Raw genomic sequence first — 13,320 nt, 5'->3', positions numbered from 1 at the left:
TGGTCTATATGCAAATATGTATACAGTATGTACATAAAAATTTTACAATTAACGTCCCATGATTATTTTCATTCTAAATTGGCACTGTATTATTGACCAAGGCATGGAAAATGGTTAGATTAAAATTATTTTATTTCGAAGACTAAGTCATAGAACTACTTGGTTTGAAGTCAAAGATTTCTTCTAAAGAGACTTAAAAGACCAATTTACCACTAAAAAAACACTGCTTAATCCATTTTCTATCAGTTAAACACATTTAAAAATGCAATTACTAGAGCAGGGGTGATTCTATTTGTAGGGCCACAACAGTAGTGACTGCTGGATTTGAGCCCTGAGAACCTTCCTACCAAAATCAGCATGACATGCATGTGACATCACACCAGGTCGGCTAATCAAAAGAAGAGCCACAGATAACTAGCCAGAGATTATTGACAAAGTCAATGGATTGGAGCCTTTAAATTATTTCACACCAGCTCTAATAATTTTTAGTTAGTAATTATGCTATTTTTTTAATTCACTAGATTATTGTGGGAGCATGATTATTGAAGATGAAGAAGCACCAATTGGTCTAACCTTGGATGATACAAAACCTGATGGCACAGTGCCAGCAATAATGGGGTAATATGTCTTCTGCATTAAAAAAAAGTAAATTTCATTCTTAAGTGTATCTCTGTCTCTGATTTAATCTTAAAATATTATAATAGAAATATATCTGAGGTTTTAGTGGTAGTTTAACCCCTTCCCAATGCGGCCAATTTTATCACATAAATGTACTGGAAAATGTTAAAAAAAAAACTCCAAGTCTGGTGAAATGTGAAAAATACAGAATTCTGACATTGATTTTTAGAAATTGTTTTTATGGCGAGAGAGAGAGGGAGAAAGGAAGAGAGAGGGGGAAGAGAGAGGGAGAAAGAGAGGGAGAAAGTGAGAAGGAAAATGGGAGAGAGAGAAAGAGATTTTCCAGCTCCAAATATGGGGTTCAAGTATGATTACAGTTCTGGTGTCTGAACCGAACATTATACTGAAGTTTGGTTGGATAACAGAACCTGAATTTCCAAGGATCCGCTCATCCCTACTCATAACTATTTCATTTTATTTGGTCAATGGGGCTGCGTGAGGACTTATTTTTTGCAGAGTCAGAAAATGTTTTTATTGATAGTATTTTGTGATAGATATGACATTTTGATCGCTTGCTACAGCATTTCTGTGGTATTGCAGTGACCAAAAAAACTTAATTTTGTAATTTTTGAATTTTTTGACAATGTTTACCAATTGGGTTCCTTATTTTTATACGTAAAACAATCGTGGCGATACCACATGTGTATTTTTTCATTTTTGATTATCTTTATCTTTAATGGGGATGAACTTTTTTGTTTTCATTTTTTCTCTTTCTAACTGTATTTGTTATTCCCTTCAAGGGATTTGAACTTACAATCGTCTGATTGATTGTGTTATATATACCAATATCATAACAAATAGGGGACAAAAATAGGAAAAATACAGTATGTATCTCTCCAGATGTCAAGAAGTATACAGAATATACACAGAAAGTATTCAGACCCCTTTGAATTTTTCACTCTGTTTCATTGCAGCCATTTGGTAAATTCAAAAAAGTTCATTTTTTTCTCATTAGTGTACACTCTGCACCCCATCTTCACAGAAAAAAAACAGAAATGTTGAAATTTTTGCAAATTTATTAAAAGAAAAACTGAAATATCACATGGTCATAAGTATTCAGACCCTTTGCTCAGACAATCATATTTAAGTCACATGCTGTCCATTTCCTTGTGATCATCCTTGAGATGGTTCTACTCCTTCATTGGAGTCCAGCTGTGATTAATTAAACTGATAGGACTTAATTTGTAAAGGCACACACCTGTCTATATAAGACCTCACAGCTCACAGTGCATGTCAGACCAAATGAGAATCATGAGGTCAAAGGAACTGACCAAAGAGCTCAGAGACAGAATTGCGGCAAGGCACAGATCTGGCGAAAGTTACAAAAGAATTTCTGCAATACTCAAGGTTCCTAAGAGCACAGTGGCCTCCATAATCCTTAAATGGAAGATGTTTGGGACCATCAGAAGTCTTCCTAGACCTGGCCATCCAGCCAAACTGAGCAATCGTGGGAGAAGAGCCTTGGTGAGAGAGGTAAAGAAGAACCCCAAGTTCACTGTGGCTGAGCTCCACAGATGCAGTAGGGAGATGGGAGAAAGTTCCACAAAGTCAGCTATCACTGCAGCCCTCCACCAGTCAGACCTTTATGGCAGAAGCCAGAGCCCTCACCTAAACCCAATTGAGCATCTCTTGAGAGATCTGAAAATGGCTGTCCACCAACGTTCACCATCCAACCTGATGGAAGTGGAGAGGCTCTGCAAGGAAGAATGGCAGAGAATCCCCAAATCCAGGTGTGAAAAATTTGTTGCATCATTCCCAAGAAGACTCATGGCTGTACTAGCTCAAAAGGGTGCTTCTACTCAATACTGAGCAAAGGGTCTGAATACTTATGACCATGTGATATTTCAGTTTTTCTTTTTTAATACATTTGCAAAAATTTCCTCATTTCTATTTTTTTTTCAGTCAAGATGGGGTGCAGAGTGTACATTAATGAGAAAAAAATGAACTTTTTTGAATTTACCAAATGGCTGCAATAAAACAAAGAGTGTAAAAATTAAAGGGGTCTGAACACATTCCGTACCCACTGTACATTTGTATCTATACATATTGATGTATTAAATATGCATATAGATAGACAATAATGCCAACTAGATAGACAGTAAAAGCACAACACCTATAGAAATAAGAAAAACCTATGGAACTGATTGAAATCAATGAGTACAAAACATCTTTGTAGGGCAGGGATCAGACTTACGAGAAACTCGCACGAGTCTCGCACCTCAATACCCGGCACTGCCGCCCGGCACTCGGGTCCGGCGTGTGTGGCTGCATGTATTTCTATGCTGCTGAACGCTGCTGGTCTGAGTGCCGGTGGCAGTGCTGAGTATTGAGGTGCAAGACTCATGCGAGTTTCTTGCAAGTCTGACCCCGGCCTTAGACCCAAAGACACTGAATAGAGGGTAATGCGCATGTGTGGCCATACCTTTTTCAAATGATGCACACACAGGAGCCCTGTTCTCATGAAAAGTTGGCATGTCTTTACAAGTTTGCCTAGTAAATATACTTTTACTCCCTGTCATGTGCACAGCTGCTAAATGTTGTTCATAGGCCAGCACCTTTTGGTATCACTGTATCACTTAGGTAGTTTGTTAAAAAGCCAAAATAAACAAAAATAAATTGAATGAGTAAACAAATGCTAATGACATTTATCAACATTTTTCATTTCATCGTAGATTCATACTTGCCCGCAAGTCAAGGAGGCTGGTTAATCTTTCCAAAGATGAACGGTAAGAGATGTGTAATTTCTTCTGAATTGTTTGTGTACCGTTCAAATTTTATTATCACAGCACCATATTACTGTATATATGAATAACTTAATTACCTTAATATATTTTCTTGCTCATTTTTTCATGTGTTTCATGCATTTTATGTTTACAAAGATAATATATTTTACCTTATACAGTGAAACACAGACACTAACGACCACTAGCACTGTTTGGAACTTTGGGCTTTCAGCCTCCTCATTTCACCATCTACTTCTACTTCAAATGCGAGACTACCATCATTTTATAGACAATTATCTTGGCTATCTCATACATAAATTTGACTAGCATATGATTAGTTATGCAGATTCTTGTGATGTCACTGCATTGTTATTGTTTTGCCTCTTAATCCCTTAACGACCAGAGGTATTTTTAGTTTTGCATTTTCATTTTTTGCTGCCCTTATTCCCAGAGCCATAACTTTTTTATTTTTTGCTCCAAATGGCTATGTGAGGGCTTGTTTTTTGCGGGATGACTTGTACTTTTGAACGACACCATTGGTTTTACCATGTACTCAAAAACAGGAAAAAAATTCCAAGTGGGGTAAAATTGCAAAAAAGTGCAATTTCACAGTTGATTTTAGTTTTTTTTTTCACCATGTTCACTAAATGCTAAAACTGACCTGCCATTATGATTCTCCAGGTCATTACAACTTCATAGACACCAAACATGTCTAGGTTATTTTTTCTTTAAGTGGTGAAAAAAAATTACAACATTTGATTAAAAACAATAATTGCTCCATTTTTCTTGATCTCAGGTTGGATGAGGGCTTAGTTTTTGTGTGCTGAGCTTACGTTTTTAATGATACAATTTTGGTGCAGATACGATCTTTTGATCGCCCGTTATTGTATTTTAATGCACTGTTGCGGCGACCAAAAAAACGTAACTGGTGTTTTGAATTTTTTTCTCGTTACGCCGTTTAGCAATCAGGTTAATCCTTTCTTTATATTGATAGATCGGGCGATTCTGAATGTGACATTACCAATTATGTGTATGTTTGATTTTTTATTGTTTGATTTTGAATGGGGCAAAAGGGGGGTGATTTGAACTTTTTTTTTCTTTTTTTTTTTTATATTTTTTAACTAGACTAGACTAGAAGCTGCATTTGACTGATCGGCTCTGCTACCTACGGGCGAGGATCAGCTCACCTGTATGTAGCAGAATTACTCACTTGCTATGAGCGCTGACCACTGCCAGATGTATGAAAGGGGTTAGAATCTAAATTTTTATTTTTATTATTTTGTCAGTATTTTGTAAATCCACCTTTGGTTTTCAACACTGCCAGAATCCTTCTAAGCCTGCTCTCAGTAAGATTCAAATATGTCTATACCAAGATCTGATCCTAGGTCTCTCCGGCATGTTCCCAAAGTTAGTGCATAGTGGTCGACTTACTTGGGTATGTAAACATTTTTCTTCAACTCTACCCACAAGTGTTTGAGTGGGCTGAGGTCTGGGAACTGTGAAGTCCAATCCAGCAGCTCTACTTTGCTATCATTGAACCATTTTTTCGCCAATCTTGATGTTTGCTTTGGGTCATTGTCCTGCTTGAACGCTGTCATCCTTTTCATACCTATATTACTCGAATGTATAAAGTAACTCATCTTATGGAATACTCATATATAGCTCAGCCCGGTCATGTATCCAACACCTTTGGCTGTGAAACAACCCCATAAGGCTGGTTTCACATTTGCGTTTTTTTTCGCGGTATTTTAGCGCTAAATAGCGCATGCGTTTTTTTTTCCTATACTTTGCATTGGATGCGCTTATGTGCGCATACACATGCGTTTGTACGCGTTTTACCGCGCATGCGTTTTTTTGCTGTATGCGCTCGGGCGCACAAAATGCAACCTGTTGCATTTTTTGAGCGTCCGACTTGCCTCAAAAAAATGCATGCGCGCGCAATGCGTTTTTTTACAGCAAGACACCCATTATAAGTCTATGGTGAGCATATGTGCGCATTGGCATGCTTATGTATGCGTTTTTTTGCACATGCGTTTTTTTTTTTACCATTAGTTTAGACAATGGAATTTAGGGGTTTGGGTTAGAGTTAGGGTTAGTTAAGGGGGTTTAGGGTTAGGGTTAGGGTCAGGGTCAGGGTTAGGGTTAGGATCAGGGTATGGTTTGGTTAAGGGTTAGGGTTAGGGTCAGGGTTAGGGTTAGGGTTAGGGTTAGGATCAGGGTATGGTTTGGTTAAGGGTTAGGGTTAGGGTCAGGGTCAGGGTTAGGGTTAGGGTCAGGGTTAGGGTCAGGGTTAGGGTTAGGGTTAGGGTTAGGATCAGGGTATGGTTTGGTTAAGGGTTAGGGTCAGGGTCAGGGTTAGGGTTAGGGTTAGGGTCAGGGTTAGGGTTAGTTAGGGTTTAGGGTTTGGGTTAGGGTTAAGTATGGTTTGGTTAAGGGTTAGGGTCAGGGTTAGGGTTAGGGTTAGGGTTAGGGTCAGGGTTAGGGTTAGGGTCAGGGTTAGGGTCAGGGTTAGGTTTAGGGTCAGGGTTAGGGTTAGGGTTAGGGTCAGGGTTAGGGTTAGGGTTAGGGTTAGGGTCAGGGTTAGGGTTAGTTAGGGTTTAGGGTTTGGGTTAGGGTTAAGTATGGTTTGGTTAAGGGTTAGGGTCAGGGTTAGGGTCAGGGTTAGGATCAGGGTATGGTTTGGTTAAGGGTTAGGGTTAGGGTCAGGGTTAGGGTTAGGGTTAGGGTCAGGGTTAGGGTCAGGGTTAGGGTTAGGGTTAGGGTCAGGGTTAGGGTTAGGGTTAGGGTTAGGATCAGGGTATGGTTTGGTTAAGGGTTAGGGTTAGGGTCAGGGTCAGGGTTAGGATTAGGGTCAGGGTTAGGGTTAGGGTTAGGGTTAGGGTCAGGGTTAGGGTTAGTAAAGTCATGGTTTGGGTTAGTGTGAGGGGCCACCTAATGTTGGAAAAAAACGCAAACGCGGTAAAAACGCACTAAAAACGCATACAAACGCATAAAAACGCAGCGTTTTTTTCATGCATGCTCATAAAAATGCTTGAAAAAAACGCAGCAGTTGTATGCTTTTGTATGCGTTTTTTCAATGCGTTTTTTTGCGGGAAAAACGCGCTGCAAAAAAAAGCAAGTGTGAAACTAGCCTAACATCAGGCTTCCTCCACCAAATTTGACAGTTCCTTAAATTTATTGATCTGTTAGTCCCTTCGTCCCTTGTTTCTTTCAGATCAATTTGCACCTATCAGAGCCTAATCTATTGACTTTCATCTCATCACACCAAATCACCCATTTCTAATCTTCTGCTGACCACTTTTCATAATCTTTTGCAAACTCGAGCTGACGCTTCTTATAACAATATTGAAGTTGAGGCTTCTTCACCTTTTTTCGAGCCACCATTCCAGATTTGAGTACCGTGCATCACTTGGTGCTTGCATGAATATCTCTGACCTTACTATTATGAAGCATACAATCCACTGACATACCTTGTGATGAGCCAACTTGTTGACTTCCACATTTTGCCTTGACGTCCACCTCTTGGCTTTTGAATGGACTGACTTCCAACTGTGATATCACTCACATGTTGCAGTTTTCTTGGCCAAGAGACAGAAGCAAAACAGTAACAATGCAGTAACATAATAAGATTCTGCATAACTAATCATATGCTAAAAAGGGGCAAGTCAAATTTATGGGTTAGCAAGATAATCATCAATAAGTCAATAAAATGATGGTAGTCTCACATACGAAGCAGTAGTGAATGGTGAGATATGGAGCCCGAAAGTCAAAAGTCCAAAATATTGTTACCCTTTTGCTTTTAGTGTAGCCCTTATGGGTTTGTTGGATTATGGAACTAAAGGAACTGATTGTTCCACCATTTGATGTTTTGAGGCACTTTATTTTACACTATAAATAAACTACCTGCATAAAATAATATGTGACAGAACTTAAGCAAACTTGTTTGCTTACTATCTGTTTGGTGGATCTGCAGCAGTAGTCTTTGCTTACAAGTTCATAAAGCTGAGCAAATCCTTTGTAATGAGGATAAAACCCTATTGCACTTTTTGGCATTCCAGCTTTTATGTACACATGTGACAGAACTTGACATACTTTTATTAAAAAAGACTTTGTGTGCTTCTGTGTAGTATCAGAGGCCTGCATTGGTACAGAATAACAGATTAATGGAACATGGATTTGTAATGCAGTCATGTGATTAAGGCTTGATTGTATTTTTACTAATTATGTTAAGTCATTATTGTTTTTAACTAAAAATAAATATTTTATCGTTTTGGCATGAACTAGTAATGTTCATGTAAAATGTTTTACTTTTGCCAGATAATAATATAGGCATTATATTATGTTCATGTTGTATAAAGTTTATAAACCGGAGAGTCAAAAATTATGTACACTCTGAATGTAAAATCTATTTTAATCAACTTTCAGAAAAGATTTATACATCATTTTTTCTTGATTTCCCTACAATTTATCCATCTGTCATCAAGCTTTGATATTTCCTCTTTAAAAGTACTGGTGCATATCAGAAAATTAGAATATCATCAAATAGTAAATTTATTTCAGTTCTTCAATACAAAAAGTGAGACTCATATATTATATAGAGTCATTACAAACAGAGTGATCTATTTCAAGTGTTAATATTGTTAATATTAATATTGTTAATATTGATGATTATGGCTTACAGCCAATGAAAACCCAAAAGTCATTATCCCAGTAAATTAGAATACTTTATAACACCAGCTTGAAAAAATGATTATAAAATCCAAAATGTTGGCCTACTGAAATGTATAGTGTGAGCCATTTATATGGATACACCTGGGTAAGCCGACTTCAAAATGGCCACCATGGTCACCACCCATCTTGAAAGGTTTTCCCCCTCCCATATACTTATACCCTGTATATTCAGTAAATCCACTCAATATTTGGTTGGGGCTCCTTTTGCATCAATTACTGCATCAATGCAGTGTGGCGGCATAAAGGTGATCAGCCTGTGGCCCTGCTGAGGTGTTAGATAGCAGCATTCAGCTCTCCTGCATTGTTGTATCTGGTGCATCTCATCTTCCTCTTTACAATTCTCTATGGGGTTAAGGTCAGACGAATTTGCTGGCCAATCAAGCACAGTGATACTGTTGTTTTTAAACCAGATATTGGTACTTTTGACAGTGTGGACAAGTGCCAAGTCCTGCTAGAGAATGAAATTCACAACTCCAAAAAGCTTGTCGGCAGAGGGAAGCATGAAGTGCTCTAAAATTTCCTGGTAGACGACTGTGCTGACTTTGGTCTTGATAAAACACAGTGGACCCACACGAGCAGATAACATGGCTCCCAAAACCATCACTGATTGTGGAAACTTCACACTAGACTTTAAGCAGCTTGGAATGTATGCCTCTCAACTCTCCCTCCAGACTCTGGGACCTTGATCTCTAAGGTAAGGTCTAGTGTGAAGTATCCACAATCAATGATGGTTTCGGGAGCCATGTCATCTGTTGGTGTAGGTCCACTGTGTTTTATCAAGACCAAAGTCAGCGCAGCCATCTACCAGGACATTTTAGAACACTTCATGCTTCCCTCTACTGAAAAGCTTATAGGAAATGGAAATTTCATTCTCCAGCAGGAATTGGCACCTAGCCACACTGCCAAAAGTACCAATACCTGGTTTAATAACAAAAGTATCACTCTGCATGATTGGCCAGCAAACTCGCCTGTATTGTCAAGAGGAAGATGAGAGATACCTGACAATGCAGACGAGATGAAGACTGCTATCAAAACAACCTGGGCTTCCATAACACCTCATCAGTGCCACAGGCTGATCGCCGCCATGCCAAGCCGCATTGATGCAGTAATTAATGCCAAAGGAGCCCTGATCAAGCATTGAGTGCATTTACTGAACATACAATTCAGTAGCACAACATTTCGGATTTTAAAATCATTTTTCAAGCTGAGCTGGTGTTATAAAGAATTCTAATTTACTGAGATAATGACTTTTGGGTTTTCATTGGCTGTAAGTCATAATCATCAACATATACAGAAATAAACATTTGAAATAGATCACTGTTTAATGACTCTATATAATATATGAGTTTCACATTTTGCATTAAAGAACTGAAATAGATTTACTTTTTGATGATATTCTAATTTTGTGAGATGCACCTGTATTTTCGACTGAGCTGTGAGCCACAATAGAATTAAATAGAATTGATTCTCCATCCTAGTAGAGCTTCTTTCAGATGAAATAGTCCACTGTCAATGATTTATCCAACAGAATCAGTTCACATGCACTCTTAATGTTGTCTTCAGTCAAGGAAGGACATCTGGCGCCTTCTTGATAGCGCCATTAATTCCACAGCGCTTTACAGACATTATCGGCATTGTCTCCATTGGGGCTCACAATCTAATTTCCTTATCAGTATATCTTTGGAGTGTGGGAGGAAACCAGAGAACTCTGAGGGAACCCACACAAACATGTGGTGAACATACAAACTCCTTGCAGATGTTGTCCTTGTCCTTTTTTGAACCCAGGACCCCAGTGCTGCAAGGCTGCGGTGCTAACCAATGAGCCACCATATTCATGCACATTTCTTCATGTCAAGTCTTTTTCCATACTGTCCTCAAAGTGTTCGCTAAATATTGGCACCAGACATACTCTTGCACCACAAAATATTTCATCACTGTAAGCTGCTCATCTTTCATGCAAATTACAAGTGAGGCAGCCATTGTTTATCACACTACAGTCACAAATGAACTGATGTAACATATTCAAACCTGAAACACCAGTGACTGGAGATACAGCAATCTCATACATTTTAGTACAACCATAGTGTGGTATTTTCGACTCGCCAATCGGAGTTCAAAAGGTAACATGTACTTTATCACTAGAAACATGTGCCCACTTGTTATAATCAAACTTGCATTGAATAAAAATGTCCTACCTTTTTTTGTTTAGAAAAAGAAAGATATGTGAGCTGTATGCAAGAGTATTGGAGTCTGAGGAAGCCTTACATGTAAGGTCACTTATTTCATTACAAGCTTTTCATCCTGGTGCTCAACAAGGGTTAATATATTACAGTAATAACTTTATGCTAAAGTTGACCCAATAAAAAGAAACCAAAAACAAAGAAAAATGGGGGAATAGTGTTGTAATCCACAAATCAGTAGATCCCCGTGAATTACTACCATAAAATACATAAGAATATTGCATATATGAGCACAGAGCAACTCGCAATGATTTTATGAATTTCAAGAAAAACTTATTGCATATAAAGAGTTACCTCTCCTTAAAATGTTTGGGCCCAAGATTTGCGATGCTCCTATGAATGGCTGGTAGAACTGAATGACATCACCGAGCTATTGTAGCATATATCAGCCCCTACACAGTCTACAGAGCCATGTTGTTGCCCTTTGTACAGTGCATACACTGGTGGCTGCAAACAGCTAATTGGTGTGATAGAAGTCCATAGATGTGATATTAATGACCTATCCTAAGGATTGGTTGCCAATAAATAAGTCCTGGACAAACCACTTAAGTGGCAGCACCATTTTAATCTTCGGGGCAAAATCTTGGAGGGAAAAGAGGCTAATACACAGAAATTGGTACAATATGCTAACAAGGTCTGATCAGCAGTAGTCCAAGCAATGTGATATCTGAGTCTATCTTTATGCAGATTACAGGAATTTACAGTTTTTGATACCAATGTTTATTAACTTGAAAACAAGGAATACTGAAGAGGTCTTAATATTGTGTTTCGATAATATGGGTTTCGACCCTTTAAAAAAATCAAGAGTAGAAAACTGTTTTAAGTTCATAACTGTAGGTCTATTAACAGCCGGTGCATTATGAGGAAAAGAACTGGTGTGAGGAACAGTATTCTGGGGGATGTTATACGGCTTATTTTCCACCGGGAATCCTGACTCAGTATGGAAGGTAAGTTTTAGAGTGAACTCTTACCAAACAATGACATTTTTAAAATAAGTTAATTTACATCTTTCATCTTATCATCATTAAGAAGAGTAAATGACACAATTACAGTGCTGTGCAAATTAATTGGGACAAAGCATTTTTTTAAGTAAAATTGTAAGTTGGTTACCAGTCAGTGATTCAAACCAGTTTTAACTGCTTTGAACAGGCACTCACACCTGTTCAAAGCAGTTAAAACTGGTTTGAATCACTGACTGGTAACCAACTTACGATTTTACTTAAAAAATGCATTGTCCCAATTAATTTGCACAGCACTGTAATGGCCTACTGAACTGCCAGAAAAAAATGTGCAATTTTTCCACTTAAAGGGGTTGTCCAATACTTGGAAAACCCCCATTTCGATCTGATTGTTTGCCTCGCAAAAATAAAAGCACTAATACTCACCTCCTGTTTTGGCGCTGCTCAAGCGGTGTCAGTACTCACATTTCTGGGGCTCATGTGTGGTTGTTATGACATATTAGCCCTGTGCCCAATTAGCGCTGGTGTCACTGACCTTCCTTCTGATATATAAGTAATCAACAGGAGGTGAGAGCTGTGGCTGGCTGCTCACTTTCTCTTGATTACTTGATTACTTCCTACTCTTCCCCAACAGATGATGCCAGGGGAGATGAGGATCTGACTCGTTGAATTTCGAGTGTCTGCAACTTTTATTCTCCAGGAGAAAATCCACTGCCAGAAGAGTCTTGTAGTGGCTCCCTCATAGAGAATATATGATAGCACAACCGAGCCAAAAGTTACCATGTATGGGAAAGTCAAGCCAACAGTAATATAATGTATAAAGGTCTCTGCAATACTATTGTGAGGGGACAAGCTCTCTTAATAGTTAGGGCAAGGATTCTTAAAATTTCTACACTTTCATGTTCCAGTTTAGCATAATAACTGTAAGAAAAAATTCAGTCACAAAAATGATTGTAAAAATGACGCATATATTTGTTTGACTCTGCTTCATATAGATTACCGAAATTTGTAACGCTAAAAAATAAATTACTAATCCCAAAAAAGCACGCAGTGTAAAATAACCAAAAAGAAAATATGCGAGGCAAAAAAATACTTAAATCAGTATAAACAATTGTCAATGCTTCATCAGGAGTCAGTTTTGCAGAAACGCGCTTCGGGTGTTTGGTGGGTGAGCTCATTATTTATGATGGTATTTAATCTTTATTATTAACTTATTTATTATATGTGGGGTGTATATATGTTTACTAAAGTATTATCTATGAGTTAATATACTTACTTGTATGTCTATTATGGAAATTGATGTCCAAAATCCACACATACATATTGTATTACATCATGGATTGACAACTTATCTATATATATTTATGTGTGCATTTTTTATAGGTGTCTCTCTTACTTGGCTGCATGATTCCTAATGCACTGACCTTGCCCTCTATGTACATACCTACTAATTTTTGTAGGAGTTTTCTACACTAGCTTCATCCACCAATTTTATGTCAATATTTTGGGATTGTCCGTTCAAATTGTTCTTAAATTTGTATTTAATAAATGCTTAATTATTTTATACTGATGTAAATATTTTTAGCCCCGGCATATTTTCTTTTCGTTATTTTTGATTGTTCTACTTCATAATATCAGATTTGCTGTATAAAGAAATTATTAGACATTTAAAAAATGACTAAATTCTGACTTCTCAGGACTTGGCCTTAAGGAGATATGTTACTATCTACTTCCCCTCTTGATAACCTACAGAGAGTAGAAAATAGAATAGACAAAGTGAAGTAACTCATGTCTGTTGGAACAAAATTTTATATATTTTGTAACCATGGAACCACTGCATCAATGAAAAAAGGTCAATCAGGATTCCTTCTAATGTATTAATAATGATTTAATTCAATGTAGAAAAAATTAAGTTGTTAGTGTGGGGCTTCCTTTTATTTGTCTACAATTAGTTTCTTATGTAAGATTTATAAATTCAAAAATAAAAAT

The 13,320-nt window shown here is 37.7% G+C and overlaps 1 protein-coding gene across 1 annotated transcript in view; it reads left to right on the top strand.

The window, feature by feature from the left end:
• Window positions 1-13,320, top strand: part of LOC141080666 (amine oxidase [flavin-containing]-like) — a 199,355-nt gene that overhangs the window by 156,059 nt on the left and 29,976 nt on the right. Inside the window, exons 9-12 of the mRNA XM_073566054.1 lie at window positions 522-618; window positions 3,351-3,404; window positions 10,342-10,399; window positions 11,222-11,319. Coding sequence (XP_073422155.1) covers window positions 522-618; window positions 3,351-3,404; window positions 10,342-10,399; window positions 11,222-11,319 — 307 coding nt within the window. The remainder of the gene's footprint in view (window positions 1-521; window positions 619-3,350; window positions 3,405-10,341; window positions 10,400-11,221; window positions 11,320-13,320) is intronic.

This window comes from Dendrobates tinctorius, unplaced genomic scaffold, assembly GCF_039654945.1.
Source record: "Dendrobates tinctorius isolate UK_male_01 unplaced genomic scaffold, ASM3965494v1 ptg000016l, whole genome shotgun sequence".
NCBI classification, from domain to species: domain Eukaryota; kingdom Metazoa; phylum Chordata; class Amphibia; order Anura; family Dendrobatidae; genus Dendrobates; species Dendrobates tinctorius.
The sequence above is the reverse complement of the archived record's forward strand: the minus strand, read 5'-3'. Positions and strand labels throughout refer to the sequence as shown.